The following is an 18,507-nucleotide window of genomic DNA, read 5'->3' as shown; positions in this document are numbered from 1 at the left end:
GGAGTGTGCCACGATGGGCGGAGGGATCCCCATCTGCCGGCAGGCACAGACCAAGCTGGAGGTGTCGCTCTACATGTTCCTGTGGAGTCCGGACACCGAGGCAGTGCTGGTGGCCATGTCGTGTTTCCGCCACCTCTGTGAGGAGGCTGACATCCGCAGCGCCGCCGACGAGGTGCCCGTCCAGAACATCCTGCCCAACTACCCCACCTTCAGTGAGCTGGCCTCCGTCAGCAACATGATGGGGACAGGTCAGTACTGTCAGCCCACACCAGGAGTACTGCAACCAGGTCAAGCACTCAGCACTGCACCTCGCCTTTTAACAACAAAAAAAACAACCGTCACAAAACCCAATTTCCACTGGGATTAGTAAAATATTGTGACTCTTATTCTGACATAGGAAACTATTGCTTTTCATTATGTTAAAAACCTCACACATCACAAACATTAGCAAACATAAACAAATTTGTATGTATTTAACAATTTTCAGAAATTCCAAGACAACACCTAGATTACTGGTCTTTGTTGAATCTGAGTAGTTCTTGGAGTTTAAGTATGTTTGATCCTGAGGGGATCAGTTGTTGGGAAAGCAATGTGGAAAAAGCCTCAGCCTAGTTAGCTGTGGTGTTTAAGTGCTGCTCACTCTACAAAATATGGCCGTCAGAGTTAGGATCAGAATCTGCAACATACAAGGTTCACTTTTGGCGCATTTCCACCACACGGTCGGCCTCGGCCACGCTCGGTACTGCTTGGCCGCGTTGGGCCTTAACAGGGCCGGCTCACTTCATGCTGCGCTTCCATTACAGTTTAGGAACTGGGGTAGTTACTATAGTAACGCAGTGTAGGCAGAGCCGTGACGTCATCTTCATTGAGAACCCCAGAAAAACAACATCAGCCGTTAGCTGTTAGCACTCAGAGCTCACAGCTCCTTATATATGTTCAGAAACTCGACAAAAGTTAAACAAGTACAAACCACAGACTGCCTGTGTCATGGCGAATACAGTCGCTGCTTTATTTATGTATGTATAGGCCGTTGTTGTTAGAAAACACGCATTTTAAAAAGGTTTTTCCCCTGCCGTCTGTCTGCAGACTTGCCAAAGCATTAATTCATGGTTTTTACTAACCGGTATCAGTATGTTGTTACTTCGGCATCATTTTGAAACGTGTATTACAATTAAATCACGGTCAAATATGTCCATCTTGTTGTAGTTGTAGCCCCCTTGCCAGCGCTCCTCTCTCTAGTTTAGCATACTCAGCCCGACTCAGCCCTGTTTGTTGGCCCCGATAGAACCACAATTTTGTCGGACCAGAAAAGAGGTGAAAAAGTGGCGCCGGGCCGGGCCGGGCCGTAACTAGGCCTAGAGGAAGCGCAACCAAAAACGGGCACGGCACGACACATCACACTTAAACCGCGCTCCGCGCCATGGTGGAAATGCGCCATTACTGTCCTTGTATTCAATGGTAACATGCCAGTCTTGGGGTCTTCTTCAACATTGTGGATGTATCCTTATATTGAATGATTCCTTTGTTTGTATTCTGGACCTATTGGCCCATGTTGGATTGTTGGGAAGTATTCCTCTTCCAATTTCTTCCAATAACATGTTGGACTTGTTTGGACAGGCCGGTCCACCTTACAGAAGAGAGTGATGGCCCTGCTGCGGAGGGTAGAGCACCCCACACCAGGAAACATTGAGGTGACATTCAGTTCACATTCAAACCCATACTATACTATACTTATGAAAGATGTTTCTTTGCTCAGTTTTCTCCAGAAACAATGTATTTAATAACTCACTATTTCCTTTGGTCCACCTTCAGGCCTGGGAGGACACGTATGCTAAATGGGACCAGGTCACCAAACAGATTCTCAACTCCCCTAAAAACAAGGCAGATGATGGGCAGGTAAGCATGTTACACCAGGGATCTCTCCTCTCCTCTCCTCCATCTCCTCTGCCTACAGGAACAGTTTTGACGTCTGCCTGGCTCCAGACCTTTCCACTAGTAGCACTTGTGCTTATTTTTTTTTACACTTATGTTTTTATTGAGTTTTCACAACAATAATAACAGAACAATATGTGAACCTAAACAACAAAAAAGAATACACAAATATCAGTTATAAAATAAAGCACAATAATGTACTAGTTGTCTGAAGACCTTCAATATTCACACATACTCTATAGCAGGGGTGGGGAACCTTTTTCCTCTCAAGGGTCATTTCAATTTTTTCAACATCCTCCGAGGGCCGTACAAATGATTGACCTCTGCTTAAAAATACTAAAATCACAGCATTTGGCCTTTCTTTCATGCTGTGCAAAGAAAAAGAACCTCTTAATCCAGATATCTTACTATGACTCTCGTATGCATGCACGTGCACGGTTTTGGCATGACCACCACAACAGAAAGATATGGACACAAGATATGTGCAAATGTATTTAGTATCCTATCCATGTGAACATGATTTAAGTGGGGGGGGGGGACCTAACCTCCTCTAGGGGGGTCCGGGGGCATGCTCCACCCGGGAAGATTTGTTTTTAAATGTTGAATTAAAAGCATCAATCTGGTGCACTTTGAGAGCAACATTAGGAGATCTATGGATACATCTCTCAACACCCATATGAAACAGAACTGTAAACAGATTTTCTTTTTCTTTATGGATATTTTACAAATCACTCCCCTTTCAAACTGTATTCTTGTTTATTAATAACAACTTTTTTTTACTGTCATATAGTATTTTATACCTGTTTACTTTATTCTCTTGTTTTTTTATAACTATAATGATCATATAAAGATGTGCCTTTACCTCACTGGTTGGAGAAAAAGCTTCTTATATTCGTTAGCATAGCTAGCTAACCAGATGCTAATAACAACAAAGTTATTGACTGTATGATCAGTATGACAGATGAACAGATCTCCACTGGGCTTTCAACTAAAGACACAGCCACGCACAAACTGCGGCATGTGTACGGCTCCTTATGGGTACTGACATTTGTGAAGTGCCGGAGTTGCGTTCTGGTGCTCTCCGTCAGAACTACACCCCTGTCAGACGAGACATATACCACGTGATGACACGTTAGGCTCGTGTTGTGTTCAAGGACCCTGACCTTGGCCAGGAAAAACAGGAACTCGCTTGTTTAATTATTTTGCGGTCTAGATTTCTTTCATTTTTTTTATTGCGTGTGTTTATAAATGACCTCGAGGGCGTATCAAATGGTCTCGCGGGCCGTATACGGCCCGGGGGGCCGGAGGTTCCCCACCCCTGCTGTACAGGAATGAATTAGTCATTCACTTACTCATTGGTGTCAACCATGTAAATATTCCACTTTTCCCATTTCCTATTGAATGCATTCTCTTGGATTCTCAAAACATATGTCAACTTTTCCATGACAAAAAGATCTTGAACAATTTCCAGCCACTGCTCCTGATTCGGAGCGTTCACATTAAGCCAATTCCTAGTTATAGCTTTCTTACTCGCTGCAAGTAAAGCCTTAGTCAAATATAGATCGCCTCCCATCACAACATCCTTAATGTTCCCAAGATACATCACCGGGCAGGTATTTGGGATTCCATACCCCATAATAATTTTGACAACTGCATTAACCTTCTCCCAATATGACCTTATCTTTGTACAGTTCCAGAAAATGTGCGAGTGGTCAGCCTCCATGTTCCCACACAACCTCCCACACTGTTGCTGTACACCAAGTTGCCTGCTCTTTCTTTTGGGTGTTATGAAAAAGCGAGTCAGGTTCTTCCAGCAGAATTCCCTCCATACTAATGTTACAGTTACAGTATCTAAAGATTCACCTGAGCACTAGTGCTTATTGATGAACAGGCAGTCCTAATTTGTATATTTCTGATACGTTAAACATCTCCAACAATGCTGTTTTTGTATTGGTATTGAGTTAAGCTTTAGGTAGGAGTAAAGTGTAAACCTTGTGAAGGATGGACGTAGGCAAGGAACGTTTATTTATATAGCCCATTTCGACACATGGCTGTTCAAAGTTCTTTAGAAAGACATTCAAATTACATTTAAATACATTTACAGATACATTAGGGTTAGGATTAGAATAAAAACAATTATAAATTACAAGAACAAAAGTTACAGTTCTGTCTAAGATATGAATGGTTATTTCATTTAATGAAAGGCAGCGACAAACAGTCTTCAGTCTTGATTTAAAAGACGTTGGAGCCGCAGTTTCCTGGGAGAAATATGTAGTATTTTCTAGTCCATGAATCCATGTAGACATCTGGTCTTTAAACATTTTTTTACATAGAGACATTTTGTCGAGTAATGCCTCCTCAGAAGTAGCCACCATGGTGTCGTGCTCCTGCAGTTCAGCGTCTCTCTGTGTCCCCCCCACAGCAGGAGTGGATCAACATGACAGGTTTCCTGTGTGCTCTGGGTGGCGTGTGCCTCCAGCAGCGCAGCACCCCCGGCCCGGCCACCTACAGCCCCCCCATGGGCCCCATGAGCGAGCGCAAACACTCCATGATCTCGATGGGCCCCTGCGACGTCTACAACCCCGTGGTCTCCATCTCCTCCTGCTCCTCGTCGGCCTCCAGCGAGTCGCCCGTCAGCCGCTTCGTGGACCGGCTGCTGGCCCTGCTGGTGTGTGGCCACGACAGGGTGGGCCTCCACGTGCGCACCAATGTGAAGGACCTGCTGGGGCTGGAGCTCAGCCCCGCCCTCTACCCCATGCTCTTCAACAAGCTGAGGAACAGCATCGGGAAGTTCTTCGACACACAGGGGCCGGTGAGTGGAGCTACGGCAACGCTCAGAATGTTGGAACGATATAAGATTGTCTTGTAGATTACAGAACATTTGAATTGGTGAGTGTTTTAGACGACGTTTGTCTGTTGGAGCAATACATAAGAAATAATCCATATACAAATGTGGTTTTCTTAAGCTGATATGAAGGACTATGTTGGAGATGTGCTCATGTTGCTATTAAACTTAGAAACCCAGATTTAATTCATAACCATTCCAAATGTTTACTCATACTTGGTTTCTTGTGCCATCTTTTTCTTCCACCCATCCCAAGGTCAATTTTCGATGTTTTTATATGTATCGTAAATAGTTTGTTCACATGAAATGTACACCTGTTTGGTTTCTCCTGTTTCCAGGTTCCTATCAATGACACTAACACCCAGTTTGTGGAGCAGACCATAGCCATCATGAAGAACCTGTTGGATAACCACACGGAGGGCAGCTCTGAACACCTGGGGCAGGCCAGCATCGAGACCATGATGCTCAACCTGGTCAGGTCAGTACTTCCTGCAGGGAAATGTCCTAAGTGATGTTTGCAGAGAGTGAGCTAACGTGGTGAAAGCACATTAGCATCGTATTGTGACTGAAAGACGTGACGCGTTGCTATGAGGTGTATTGACCTGCCCACCATCCCTCAGGTATGTGCGCATCCTGGGCAACGTGGTCCATGCCATCCAGATCAAAACCAAACTGTGCCAGCTGGTGGAGGTGATGATGGAGAGGAGGGATGACCTGTCCTTCTGCCAGGAGATGAAGTTCAGGTCAGTGACAAGGGTGGACTTTTAGATATACGCTGGCAATTGAAGTTTCAAGGCCCCTTTCTTACATATCAGACCTTCAAAACTCTGAGCAGAATATAGACACATTTTAATAAACAAATTCAAAGGGTAAGAAAGGGAAAACCTAAAACTAACTTGAAGGTATTGCTGTCTCTCACATGTGAGTGCACAAGTGTGTCCCAATGTTAAGTATGGCAGAACGCGGTGCACTATGACTACCTTGATCGTGCTTTGATAATGGTCAAAAAGAGCGCACGACGCTGGATGCTTCTGAAGTTGATGTGTAAAAGTTATACATTCTTTTCCGCTCTTGATGTAACATCCCATTATGCTGGAGTCAAAGAAAAGCCACTGTTAGTTTTATAGGGACAATGAGCAGTCTGTTGTGATGTGGAACAGCAAATTATTGTTCATGACATAACAGTGTATCAAGGGAAATGAACCAAATTCAGACACAGCATATGTTTCCCTCTACTTGTCCTTCAGATACTAAAGGGGCACTCATTTAGTAAACCTGAGCACACCTTGGCACACACTGGACCGTTTGTAAACCTCGGAGTGGTGTTTGAATGTACCATTTCAGTAGCGTACTCCGAGCAGCAGAGCAGAGCACACTTGCAATGTGTCAAGTTATTTTGTAGCTATACAATTAAAATAAATATATAGCTAGCTAACTAGCTTAGAAAAGGGGCTTCACAATTGGGAAAAAATAACAATATATGTGGGATTGATCATTTTTTATTTGAATATTGTCCAAATTTCAATACAAATGTCAGTTACTTGTGCGGTCTTACCTTTAATTTCCCTAACTCCTAACATTAGCTTTGGCATTTAGTTAAAGACCAAGTCGCATCATATTAATCTGTCAGGTTGGATAAACAAACACCCTTTTTAGTTCCCCATCGTCAGGAAGGAAGGTTCACTGAAGCTGTTGTCTGTTGTCTGCAGGAACAAGATGGTGGAGTATCTGACGGACTGGGTGATGGGAACATCCAACCAAGCTGCTGATGACGACATCAAGTGTCTGACGAGGTGCGGCTCTGTTCCAACTCATCTAATGCAGTGTCCAACTGAGAGAGCTCCTTTTGAACTATTTGATCTTCTGTCTGTGTAATGTACAGGGACCTGGACCAGGCCAGTATGGAGGCAGTCGTGTCTCTGTTGGCGGGTCTTCCTCTTCAGCCAGAGGAGGGAGACGGAGTAGAACTGATGGAGGCCAAATCTCAGCTCTTCCTCAAGTGAGAACACACCTGCCACCAACCTCCTCTGAGGCTCGGTCATACATTTACGTGTTTATTTAACATGTGTCTTGATAGAAATAAGAAAAACTGAATATTGGAAAGAAATTGGTGGATTTTTTCATCTAAAGAAATAGGCAGGACATCCCATCAAATGAAGATCAAACATGATGCACATGGGACACAATAGGGTGAAACAAACAACTCCAACATTCATTGTTTACATAACGTACTGGCAAGAAAACGTTTAGCATCATGAAAGTGTCATCATTTTAACTGGAACATGTAAAGAATTATCGAATATGCAACCAATTTTTTCCGCATATATATATATATATATATATAAGTGCTTTGAGGGGGTCAGAAGACTAGAAAAGCGCTATTTAAATGCAGACCATTGAACATTTAAAAATGTTGAATATATAGAAAAAGAGGAAGAATTAGCCCTGTGAAGTTGCGTAACCTACATGGGCAAGCCTTTCCTTTAATATGCTGTGGTTTGGTGTTTGTGTTCAGATACTTCACCCTGTTCATGAACCTGCTGAACGACTGCAGCGAGGTGGAGGACGAGGGCCAGGCAGTGGGGGGCCGAAAGAGAGGAATGTCCCGCCGCCTGGCCTCGCTCCGCCACTGCACCGTCCTGGCCATGTCCAACCTGCTCAACGCTAACGTGGACAGTGGTCTCATGCACTCCATCGGTAAGGCGGACGCAAAATGACCCATCGTAGCATTATGAATAATGGAGCTTTCTACAAACCAACCGATTTGTTCCTCACTCCCCCCTCAGGTCTGGGCTACCACAAGGACCTGCAGACTCGAGCCACCTTCATGGAGGTGCTGACCAAGATCCTGCAGCAGGGCACAGAGTTCGACACGCTGGCGGAGACGGTGCTGGCCGACCGCTTCGAGAGGCTGGTGGAGCTGGTCACCATGATGGGAGACCAGGGAGAGCTGCCCATCGCCATGGCGCTGGCTAACGTGGTCCCGGGGTCTCAGTGGGTGTGTACCTCGTCTAACGTCTTATATATTGTATGAACAGTTATCCATGAAAAGTTGATCAGCATTGACGTACGTGTTTGTGTCTCCAGGACGAGCTGGCCCGCGTGCTGGTGACGCTGTTCGACTCGCGCCACCTCCTCTACCAGCTGCTGTGGAACATGTTCTCCAAAGAGGTGGAGCTGGCCGACTCCATGCAGACGCTCTTCAGAGGAAACAGCCTGGCCAGCAAGATAATGACCTTCTGTTTCAAGGTAGGAAACATAGCACAACCCTGCCATGAAGTAAACATGTTAATGTTTGCTTGACAGATTACATCGTAGTTGAATATGACCTAACATTAACATTATTATTATTATTATTATTATTATTTACAACATGTGATAGTGCTTATGGCCAGAAATAGTCAACTACAGTATCCTGATAAGATGCTGGAAGTCTGCATGTTTTGATCCCAACAAGTAGTTGACCGTGTAAAAATGTTGATTTATAACTGTGTTTTAGTTATTAAATGCAGTGTTGTAGCAGATATTACTTAGTGAATCACAACGTTGGTAATGGACTGTTATGGATGTCATTTGAATGGAAAACACCTGCCGTGATGCTGTCATTTACTTTCACTAGGTACATACAGTAAGGTCTTCACAAAAGGTTTGGAAGTTTGTGGAATGCAAATCAGGTCCAAGTCATCCTTGCAGAAAGAGGCCTTGAGGTGTTTCTGAAGTCCCGCTCAGCTGCAACGATAGCTGCTGCACAAACGGTCCTCAGTTAACCTTTCCCGGGAGAATTAGCAGCCACAATTCCACTTGTGCAGCCAATTTCTCAAGAAAGTCTCCACTGTTTAGCAAACTTCTCATATATTGGAATTAAATATTTGTTTGTTTGCTTCATACTGCCGTAAAGAGACCAGATGAATGAATCCAGTGTTGCTTGGTAGGCTTCAGTGAATACAGCTTGGTGAAATATACCTGACGATGTGGTGAATCCAGATTGCAATGAAGGGTCAGGGGTTCGTTCCCCAGTTCTTGCAGTCAACAAGTCAGAGGCTGCGTCTCAGGTCGGTTAAATGGAATCCTTGCGTCCCTCACTTGCGTCGTTTCCCTGCGACTAGTCTCTCCCTCCAGGGAAGCATGGAGAGACGCAAGGAAACCATGAGAAGCAGGGAAATGAGTTTTAAGAGCAATGGGACGTCGTTTCCTCCGGAGCGTCACGTGAAGCGACGTCCGTTTGTGATGACCCAGAGTGTCCTTGATATAAACATGAAAGTGTCAGCTAAAGGAAATGTATGTCATTTCTGGTTTAAGTAAGGCTAGGAAACACAAATGATTGTCAAACCTGCGCAAGAAATAGGAGGCGAAAACTGGAGCACAGCACTAGTAACATTAGTAGAGGTGTATTTGTATATTGATTTTGACAGTATTTCCTGCTGTCTTGTGTCAGGTCTATGGGGCAGCATACCTGCAGAAGCTCCTGGAGCCTTTACTCAGAGGGGTCATCACCACCCCCGAACACATCAGCTTTGAGGTGGACCCCACAAGGTGAGTCAAATGTAGTGTTCATATTTTCTGACAAATAAAGAATCTAAACTATAACTGATTTTAAACAATTGTTACTCATGTATACTCAGCTTGGGTCTTATCAAAGGTCTCACAGCAGGGTGGTATACATCATGTGGTGTTATTATATCTTTTATCAATACATTTGTATTAACTACGGAATGACAACCATAATAATAAACACACTAATCAATACATTGAATGTAACTAAAACATGTTATATACAGTAACTAGAGCATGCTAGTTTACATATTAGCAGCACCATAGCATGTTAAATTAGCTACTTAATTAAAAACATTGTTTAAAATAATGTTCTCTTAATATTAATAATAAATATAAACTGTAAGTATTTACCTTTTTAACTCACACACATTCTAGAGGACCCAAACCTCAAAAAGTAAATTTTTTGAAATACATTTAAGGAATTATATAAAATAATGACATACACAGGTGTTATCAAGTTTAAAGGGTGGTAGTTTTGACACCCCTGTCACGGTGGAGCTTTTCAACCCGTGCAGCAGTGACCAGCAGATGGCAGCACAGAGGCAAACACTCCTCACAGCAGTCAAAGTAACAGAGGCTTAATCAAATCAAATCAAATCAAGTTTTATTTATAAAGCACATTTAAAAGCGATTTTTGGTCGAGCCAAAGTGCTGTACATGTAATAAAAACACATTACTACAATCACAATAAAAGACAATAAATTACAACAGATATATAAAAAACACAGGGAAAAGTCAGGAGTTGTGCTCCGCTCTGACTAGAAGGCCAGGGAGAAGAAGTGTGTCTTAAGTGTAGATTTAAAAACCCCTAGGGTCTGGGCCGACCTCACATGGAGGGGCAGAGTGTTCCAGAGCCTAGGGCCAGCTGCTGCGAAGGCTTGGTGCCCTCTGGTTTTTAGCCTGGTCTTGGGCACTACCAGCAGCAGCTGGTCAGCAGACCTTAAAGCTCTGGCTGGGGTGTAGCGCTGGAGCAGTTCAGCTATATAGGCCGGAGCCAGCCCATTTAGTGCTTTAAAAACAAATAAAAGGATTTTAAAATCAATTCTGAACCGAACTGGAAGCCAGTGTAGTGAGGCCAGAATTGGGGTGATGTGGTCATGCTTTTTGTGGCCAGTCAGCAAACGTGCAGCAGCGTTTTGGACTAGCTGCAGGCGTTTGATTAATTAATGGGCAAGAAGTTAGTGAAACACTGTATTGACAAAGCACATGGTACGAGATTTGTACAGTTTTTAAAAAAAAAAGCAAACGATGAAATGTAAAATAACCAATGTAATATTTTGTTTCCATATTCAACAGAATTCATTAATTGTCTGTATTCGGAACACTAAAAAACGGAAGAAGTATTACTGATGTTGAAGATTAACACAAATCTGAATTCAGACAAGATACTGGCATAGAAACGTTCATTTAAAAAAAAAAAGTCACATTGAATTCACTCAGCTTTATACAGGGTTTGACACAACATAATTGTTTTAAACAAATATATTGTATTGCGGCTGGAACTACAATGACAGCATGGTTACCTAAAATAATGGCAGCACTGATTGATGCAGTGGTTACTGTAACTGTCCGAGTCTGTTCACATTTTCTTTTCCACGAACAAGTCTTTAAACACTGCCAAAGTCCATTCAGTGCTCCTTTAGTGATGACTTCCTGTCTGTCCTCTGCTGCTGATTTATCTGTGTCGTTTCACCTCTTTCTTTCTCTGCTTTTTACTTCTCTTTACTGGGGACACTTTAGCCATCATGAATCAATAATGTTGTTCTCCACACATTTTTTGAATGGGGTTTTCTGATGATGTGTTGTTTTTGGCCACAGCTGATGAGTAATTGACGTACTTCTTTTTGTGGATGGATACATTTAAAGGAGCTTCCTTAGTAACAATATGCTCTTTTTTTGATAGCAGACTGCTGCTGAATTCCAAATCAGAATGGAGTATTCATCTGAGCCATGTATTAATGTCTTCCTTACGGTCCTCTCAGACTGGAACAAGGGGAGAACCTGGAGGAGAACCAAAGGAACCTTCTGCAGATAACTGAGCGCTTCTTCCAAGCCATCATCGGTTCGTCCAGCGAGTTCCCCCCCCAGCTCCGCAGCGTCTGCCACTGTCTCTACCAGGTACTCCCTCCACCACGGCCCCCAGCTGCTCACCTCAGCCTCTCTGCCCTCACCTGTGTGTGTGCAGTGTCACTTACACATTTCAAGCTCCTGCCTCTCCACTCATTGCACAGCTGTACATCCTTCACACAATCTGCTGGGTCAAAACATACAGATCTTCGGTGGTCAGTGTTTCAACGTTAATTGTGCATAAGGGCAGAAATCCCCTGAAGCACCATGGGACACTAATCATGATATATTTTTAGCTGACCCAAAAATATAAAACTGTATTACATTTATCTATTGGATTTTGGAATATTGCAGAAAATAAGATCTGTGGCAAACACACGTTTATGATACTTTGAAGCGTAATTGCAATCGGCAGAAGTAAAAAGCTAACATTAGGCTGTAAACGAACTACATCACGGTCACATGGCTGCACCAACCATCACCAATGCTAAGCTAAACATCAGAGCTAGCCTCTAGCAGGCATCTAACTAAAAACAACGACCCATTCCTGCACCACTCTATTTAGTTGATTTTCTTTCCCAAAGCACCTTACATACTTTAATATTGGATCACTTTGGGGTAAAATATCTTGCGCAAGGACAGTTCAACATCTTGGCTACAGGGGTTTGGGTATTGAACCACCGATCCTCTGATTGATTCTGATAGACGTCCATTTAACCCCTGAGCCACCCCCCCTCCCTGTGTAAAAGGCAGACTTTTGCCATCATGACAATTCATCGTTTACTGTTCTCACTTAAGTCCTTCAAGCACTGACAGCAGGAAGTCTACACAGATAGGGCTGGCGCAACATCCAATCAGCTGACGAGGATCTTTAGTCAGCGATTGATTGTCTATAAATGGCAGAAAATATGGATAAAATGCCCTCAAACTGTTTGTTTAGCCCAAGAGGATATATTGATTTCTGGGGGGTTTGTAAGTCTGATTAACACTTGAAAGCTAATCAGTTTACGTATATTAATGACTTAGGAAAACACACTTGAGAAATTGAGAAAAGTATAATTTTCCATTCTTTTCTGAAATGATGAGCAGTTGGCACTACAAGAACAATGAAGTATTATTTATGATGATGCAGTATAGCTTTTTATAAAATGTTCTCTACCAACTTTAAATCAGTGTCATATTCCATTTAAAGTCTGATTTAACAATTGAACCCATACTTAAATAGTCCATTTGAAAATGCTGAATAATAAGCACTGTAACTTTGTGTTCTTCGGTCACGATCGGTTGTTACTGTAAACGACCTTATCTCCTTTCGCAAGGGACGGTGTCCTAAGGAAAAGTGCTTAAATTCTTCCCTGGTCATCTCCTTTACCAATCATCTAGAGAATTCAAACAAGCTCTCATAATGACTGACACTTATTTACTTCCGGGTCATTTCACACAGTTAGGAACCTTCCAAAACAAAAAAAACAATTGGACCACAACCGTTGTTAAAAACGCTGGTAGGGGACAGATGTTCGTAGGGAATGGCTCCTACTGTCCATGGCCAAAACAAATGGATTAAGTGTGATCACATCAAATGACAGTCCTTTTTAAATATACCAAATGTATCTAAAACAATATCATAGTCTAACCTCAAATGCAAGCATTTTCCACCTCACACTGCTTCTGCCTCTTACACTTACTTGGGGAAAAAAGAGCTCCCCTGCCCTGCCTGTCCACGCTTAAAAACGACATAAATAGACTTATTACTAATTCCGAATACTTCACAACAAAACCTATAAAACAAGGTCTGTTTCGTTTACCACAGATTTTGTATTTTCCATGTGTTGACATCTTTGATTTTTCATTCTCCATCTTGGATTTCCTTTCGCGGCTATGTAGACACACACACACACAAACACACACACACACACACACACACACACACACACACACACACACACACACACACACACACACACACACACAGTCTGTTGGAGCATGCATGGACATGCTTTGAGTCCCCTGAGCAGTGATGAACACTTTTCTAACAGCAGATTTTGATTTTCCTGTGTTTATACCTAGATGTGAATGTGCTTACACCTTGAGTGGTTAGAGTGTGTGTTGTGCGTGTGTTGTGTAGCTGGTGCTGTGACCATGATTGTGCTCATCTCTGTTCTGTAGGCTACTTGCCACTCTCTACTGAATAAAGCAACAGTAAAAGAAAAAAAGGAAAACAAAAAAGCAGTAAGTTTGGAGAATCTATTTTCCCTCAGACACTTCCCCCTCCCCCAAAGCAAAAAAAATAAGGCTTTTTTTGCATTTTATTTTCTTCATTTTATTTTCTTCATTTTATTTTCTTCATTTTCAAATGTTGGTTTTGATTTGGTGGAAATGTTTTTATTCTGTTCTCCATAATCAGCTTTGTATAACCCTCTCTTAAAATCATTGTACTAATATTGGCGCCATTTGGTGTATTTTCAATTAACAGTTCCCAGGAAACTGCGGAACTCTCTCTTTTCTTTCTACACTCTTTGTTTGCTCTCCAGGAGACATTTTCTCAGAACGTTTCATCTGCACCTCAAGCATGTTTCTCCATCCTTACTGGCTCACTCTAATAAATCCCTTAACATGCCCTATAAAGGATCTTTGGATGAAATGTTCTGAAAAACTGCCCTCCCTCTGTCACGTGGGATTCCTCAGCTGTCCTTCTCCTCCATCATTTATGAAGAGCAATGTCTTTAAGTTGGATTTATGTTTTGCATTGCCTTCCAAAAACCTTAGGCGCATTCACACCGCCGTACTTTTCCCACAAAGGTTCATCAGAACTTAGTTCATGAGAACTCTTTAGTTCTCATGAACTAAGTACAGATCTCGTTCACACCGGAATAAGTCCCTGGGGGAAGGATTAGGCAAATGAAGCCGCTGACGTCACTTCTTCTTCTGCTTTGGGTTTACTGGCAGGCCGCAAACAACTTCACGGCGTATACTGCCACCCGAAGTCCCCGGCCGGAAGTCCCCGGAGTTGGGGACTGGCTTCAGTAGAAGCTGCTGGGACTCCCAGCAGCTTCTACTGAAGCCTTCCGAGTAAATCGGCAGAACGCCGACACCTCCTCATCTCCACCGCTCCCATGTTTTCTTTTGTGTTGCCATAAGTTAGTCTCTCTGCGTTTGTGCGCTGGGCTAATGCTAATGCTAATAATGCTAATGCGAGGATAATAAAATGGCGGCTTCACAAAACTTTTTGGGAGTTTTACGGGGCGTGGTTTGCAATCCGCCCAGCCAATCAGAAATAGGAACCTTTTTCTCCCATGAAAGTACCTGCTCTCTAGCAGGGACGGAAAAGGGGGTAAAAAGGTTCTCATGAACTCATTTTAGTTCCAGATTTTTTTTTGTGTGAACACAACATTTCGGAACTAAAGTGGGAAAAGTACTGCGGTGTGAAAGCGCCTCTTGTTACTCAATGATCATGGAAGATTTGTTCTTGCTTAATCTACTTTGCTGCACATGAGGAACACGCCTGACCACATTTCCCTCTCACTCCTTCCATCAGAAAGGTTCCCTGAATTAGCCACACTTTATGTAATCTGCTTCCAGTCAGCCCTGTTCATCAGTTTTGTTTCAGGAATTGAAAGCAGTGGTCAGCGCTGGCTTAAAAATAGAAGCATGGTAATGTAACCTAATGACTGGTACATTCCTTCATGCAGATATAAAGAACAAGGAAACATGAAAAAAATGGTCACATGATCGTGGAAGTTGTCACAATTATAAACCTACATGTAGAAGGGTGCATTCAAACGCTCGTCTGATGGTTCATTTTAGCAGCAATGGACAAACTAAATTATTGTTGGAAAAGTATGCAGTTATAACAAATAAACAGCCAACCATCAGAACAAACTCAATATTTATTTTTGCAAAAAAGAAGCCTATGAATTATTGCTAAACAAAATGCATAGATTTGTTTAAAAAGTTTCAAAAAAACTGATCTCTGATGCAATATAAACTCATTTGGACACACTCATCAATGTGTGTCCAAATGGCTCATTTTACACAGACTTCTAGTTCTATCAGTTGTTCTACATTGGCATTGTGATGCATTTAATATAATATTAAATATCCATTAAAAAGGTTACCCAACTTCATTCAGGGGGTTGCCGGTTTGATCAATCATAGGAAAGGGTTCCCTTGGGCGCTTTCACACCGCAGTACTTTTCCCACAAAGGTTCATCAGAACTCTTTAGTTCTGATGAACTAAGTACAGATCGCGTTCACAACGGAATAAGTCCCTGGGGGAGGGTTAGGCAAATGAAGCCTCTGACGTCACTTCTTCTTCTGCTTTGGGTTTACTGGCAGGCCGCAAACAACTTCACGGCGTATACCATAGATATATATAAACACTAGATGACTCACCCGCGCTGTTGGCCAATGGAGACCGACGTTGCCACACGGCGGCCATCTTGCCACAGGCAGCTCGCTCATTCATAACATTATGTCTATGGTGCACTATTGAAATAACCATAGATTGCTCAATTTTCAACCAATTTTCAAACGGTTTGGTTTGTTATAAACATCAAATATGTAGTTATGATACTGCATACTTATAATTATAATTATAATCATGGACTTTTTGTCTCCTGTATCATAGCCATGCTAATAACGTTTATAATAAACCAAACCGTTTGTAAATCAGTCAAGATTTCAGCGAGTTAAGAGTATTTTTGTGCAGATCACTCACCTTACAACAGCTGTAGCAGTAGTTGTTGACTGTGGCAAGATGGCCACCGGTGAGCTACGCTGGCGACTTCCCCTTGAGCCATCTAGCCTTTATATATATCTATGGCGTAGACTGCCACCCAAAGTCCCCGGTCGGAAGTCCCTGGAGTTGGGGACTGGCTTCAGTAGAAGCTGCTGGGACTCCCAGCAGCTTCTACTGAAGCCTTCAGAGTAAATCGCCAGAACACCGACACCTCCTCATCTCCACCACTCCCATGTTTTCTTTTGTGTTGCCATAAGTTAGTCTCTCTGCGTTTCTGCGCTGGGCCAATGCTAATAATGCTAATGCGAGGATAATAAAATGGCAGCTTCACAAAACTTTTTGGGAGTTTTACGGGGCGTGGTTTGCAATCCGCCCAGCCAATCAGAAATAGGAACCTTTTTCTCCCACGGAAGTACCTGCTCTCTATCAGGGACGGAAAAGGGGTAAAAAGGTTCTCATGAACTCATTTTAGTTCCAGATTTTTTTGGTGTGAGGGCGACATTTCTGAACTATATCGGAACTAAAGTGGGAAAAGTACTGCGGTGTGAAAGCGCCTCTTGAAAAAAAAAGGATCCACTTTCCTAGACCAATGGCAACTCTACAATATACAGATTGTGCAGACAAAACATCTTTCTGATCAACATTACCTGCCCATCAAATATTTTTTTAGTAATGTTCGGGTGGTATAAATATGAGTTCAACCCTGTTGAGTGTAATGTTATTTTTTACTGATACAAGCAATGACTGACACTTCAAAATAAGCCTGGAGTTTTAATTGACTTGTCTTAAGAGGCACTTCTAAAGGCCAAATGTATATCTTCTCAATAAAGTGGTACATCGATGACGTGTTTTTGAAGGCCAACCTGGAAGGTAGCCTCGACCAAAAGCAATGGGATTTTTCCAAGAGAATAGGTTTATGATACTTACACATTTTGTTTAGCAGGATAATCTCCACATATCAACACCTCTTTTATTTATTTTTTAAATGCAATACCCACAAATAAAAAGCTAACGCAATGATATAAACAAACTACATGACGCTCATGTTACTTCACGTCAACACCACTATGATAAAGGCGGACTTGTGTTTGAATTGATGACGTTCAAAAGTCTAATTTAGTCACTTGTTAGCAATCGCTGATAATATGCTACATAGTCTTCGGACATTCACAACTGGAGTATTAAGAGATTTATTTGATGTCGTAGAACAAAATGGGAAAGACTCTTGAGCTTGTGTTAACCACAAATCAAGCATCTAACTAAAAACATGTTCAAATCCTTGTTTTTGCTAATCATCCATCACAGTACAAAGTCTTTCCTTCAAATGTACCATTTATTTGCAACAGTGGCTCATTTGTGTTGACTGATTGAAAGCTTGGGCGAGGATCTGAGCTCTCAGCAGAAGCTTTGTAGCAACATGTGATGTTGGAATATTTTGGGATTTGCACCTGTACCGCTCATCCACCGCTTCGCACCATAACTCATAACTCCACATTTGTCATCCGCTTTTTATTTTTGTATTCTTCAGCAACAGAGAGGGGTTCCTTTTACTGCACTTCCTTTCTTTTCTCTTTCTTGGGCTGTAACTGGAACCTTTTTAGTTCCTTTTAGAGCTCAAAATGACCTGGGTAGATTCTAAGTCTCTTCATATGTCGCCCTCCTTCCGAACCCGACATCTGTTACTGTCTCTGGCCATGGCTCACCTTGCTCTGCTATGTCACACATTGATTGATACATGTTTATTAAGTTATTCTCATCACCCCTCCCCCTTTGCTCTTTTCAATATTCCAATATTACATTTTACTTCCCTTTGCTCAAAACCTTCTCTTCTCTTCCATCTGTTCTACACTTCCCGTTTGTTTCCCCCCCCCCCCCCCTCTTTTGTCTTCCCTTGTTCCCTCCATCCTTCTCATGGCAGGTGGTGAGCCAGCGTTTCCCACAGAACAGCATTGGAGCGGTGGGCAGCGCCATGTTCCTGCGCTTCGTCAACCCGGCTATTGTTTCTCCCTATGAGGCCGGCATCTTGGAAAAGAAGCCCCTACCCAGGATAGAACGGGGTCTCAAACTCATGTCAAAGGTATGAAGTCGTACTGCGCTGTAATTGTGTTGTTATAGCCATGTTAGGTACAGTTATTCCACTATTATGACTTACTACGATTTAAAAGTTATTTAATCTAAATGTTTTATATTCCTGTCTTCCTACAGATTCTGCAGAGCATTGCAAACCATGTCTTGTTTACGAAAGAAGAACACATGAGGCCTTTTAATGACTTTGTTAAGAGCAACTTTGACTCAGCCAGAAGGTAAGAGTATAGTTAACTCCCCTCATTCAGTCTCTCTGCACAGAACCCCCCCGGCCCCCCCTCCCTGC

At 42.6% G+C, this 18,507-nt stretch overlaps 1 protein-coding gene across 1 annotated transcript in view; it reads left to right on the top strand.

Annotated features, from left to right (window-relative positions):
- LOC117471140 (neurofibromin-like) overlaps nt 1–18,507 on the top strand; it is an 82,868-nt gene that overhangs the window by 18,715 nt on the left and 45,646 nt on the right. The window contains 15 exon segments of the mRNA XM_034115941.1: nt 2–248; nt 1,618–1,691; nt 1,813–1,896; nt 4,355–4,744; nt 5,116–5,255; nt 5,398–5,520; nt 6,487–6,570; nt 6,660–6,776; nt 7,293–7,474; nt 7,564–7,775; nt 7,865–8,026; nt 9,213–9,310; nt 11,314–11,449; nt 18,055–18,213; nt 18,342–18,439. Of these exon segments, the coding sequence (XP_033971832.1) occupies nt 2–248; nt 1,618–1,691; nt 1,813–1,896; nt 4,355–4,744; nt 5,116–5,255; nt 5,398–5,520; nt 6,487–6,570; nt 6,660–6,776; nt 7,293–7,474; nt 7,564–7,775; nt 7,865–8,026; nt 9,213–9,310; nt 11,314–11,449; nt 18,055–18,213; nt 18,342–18,439 (2,306 nt within the window).

This window comes from Trematomus bernacchii, unplaced genomic scaffold (genome assembly GCF_902827165.1).
Source record: "Trematomus bernacchii unplaced genomic scaffold, fTreBer1.1, whole genome shotgun sequence".
Classification (NCBI taxonomy): domain Eukaryota; kingdom Metazoa; phylum Chordata; class Actinopteri; order Perciformes; family Nototheniidae; genus Trematomus; species Trematomus bernacchii.
The sequence above is the reverse complement of the archived record's forward strand: the minus strand, read 5'-3'. Positions and strand labels throughout refer to the sequence as shown.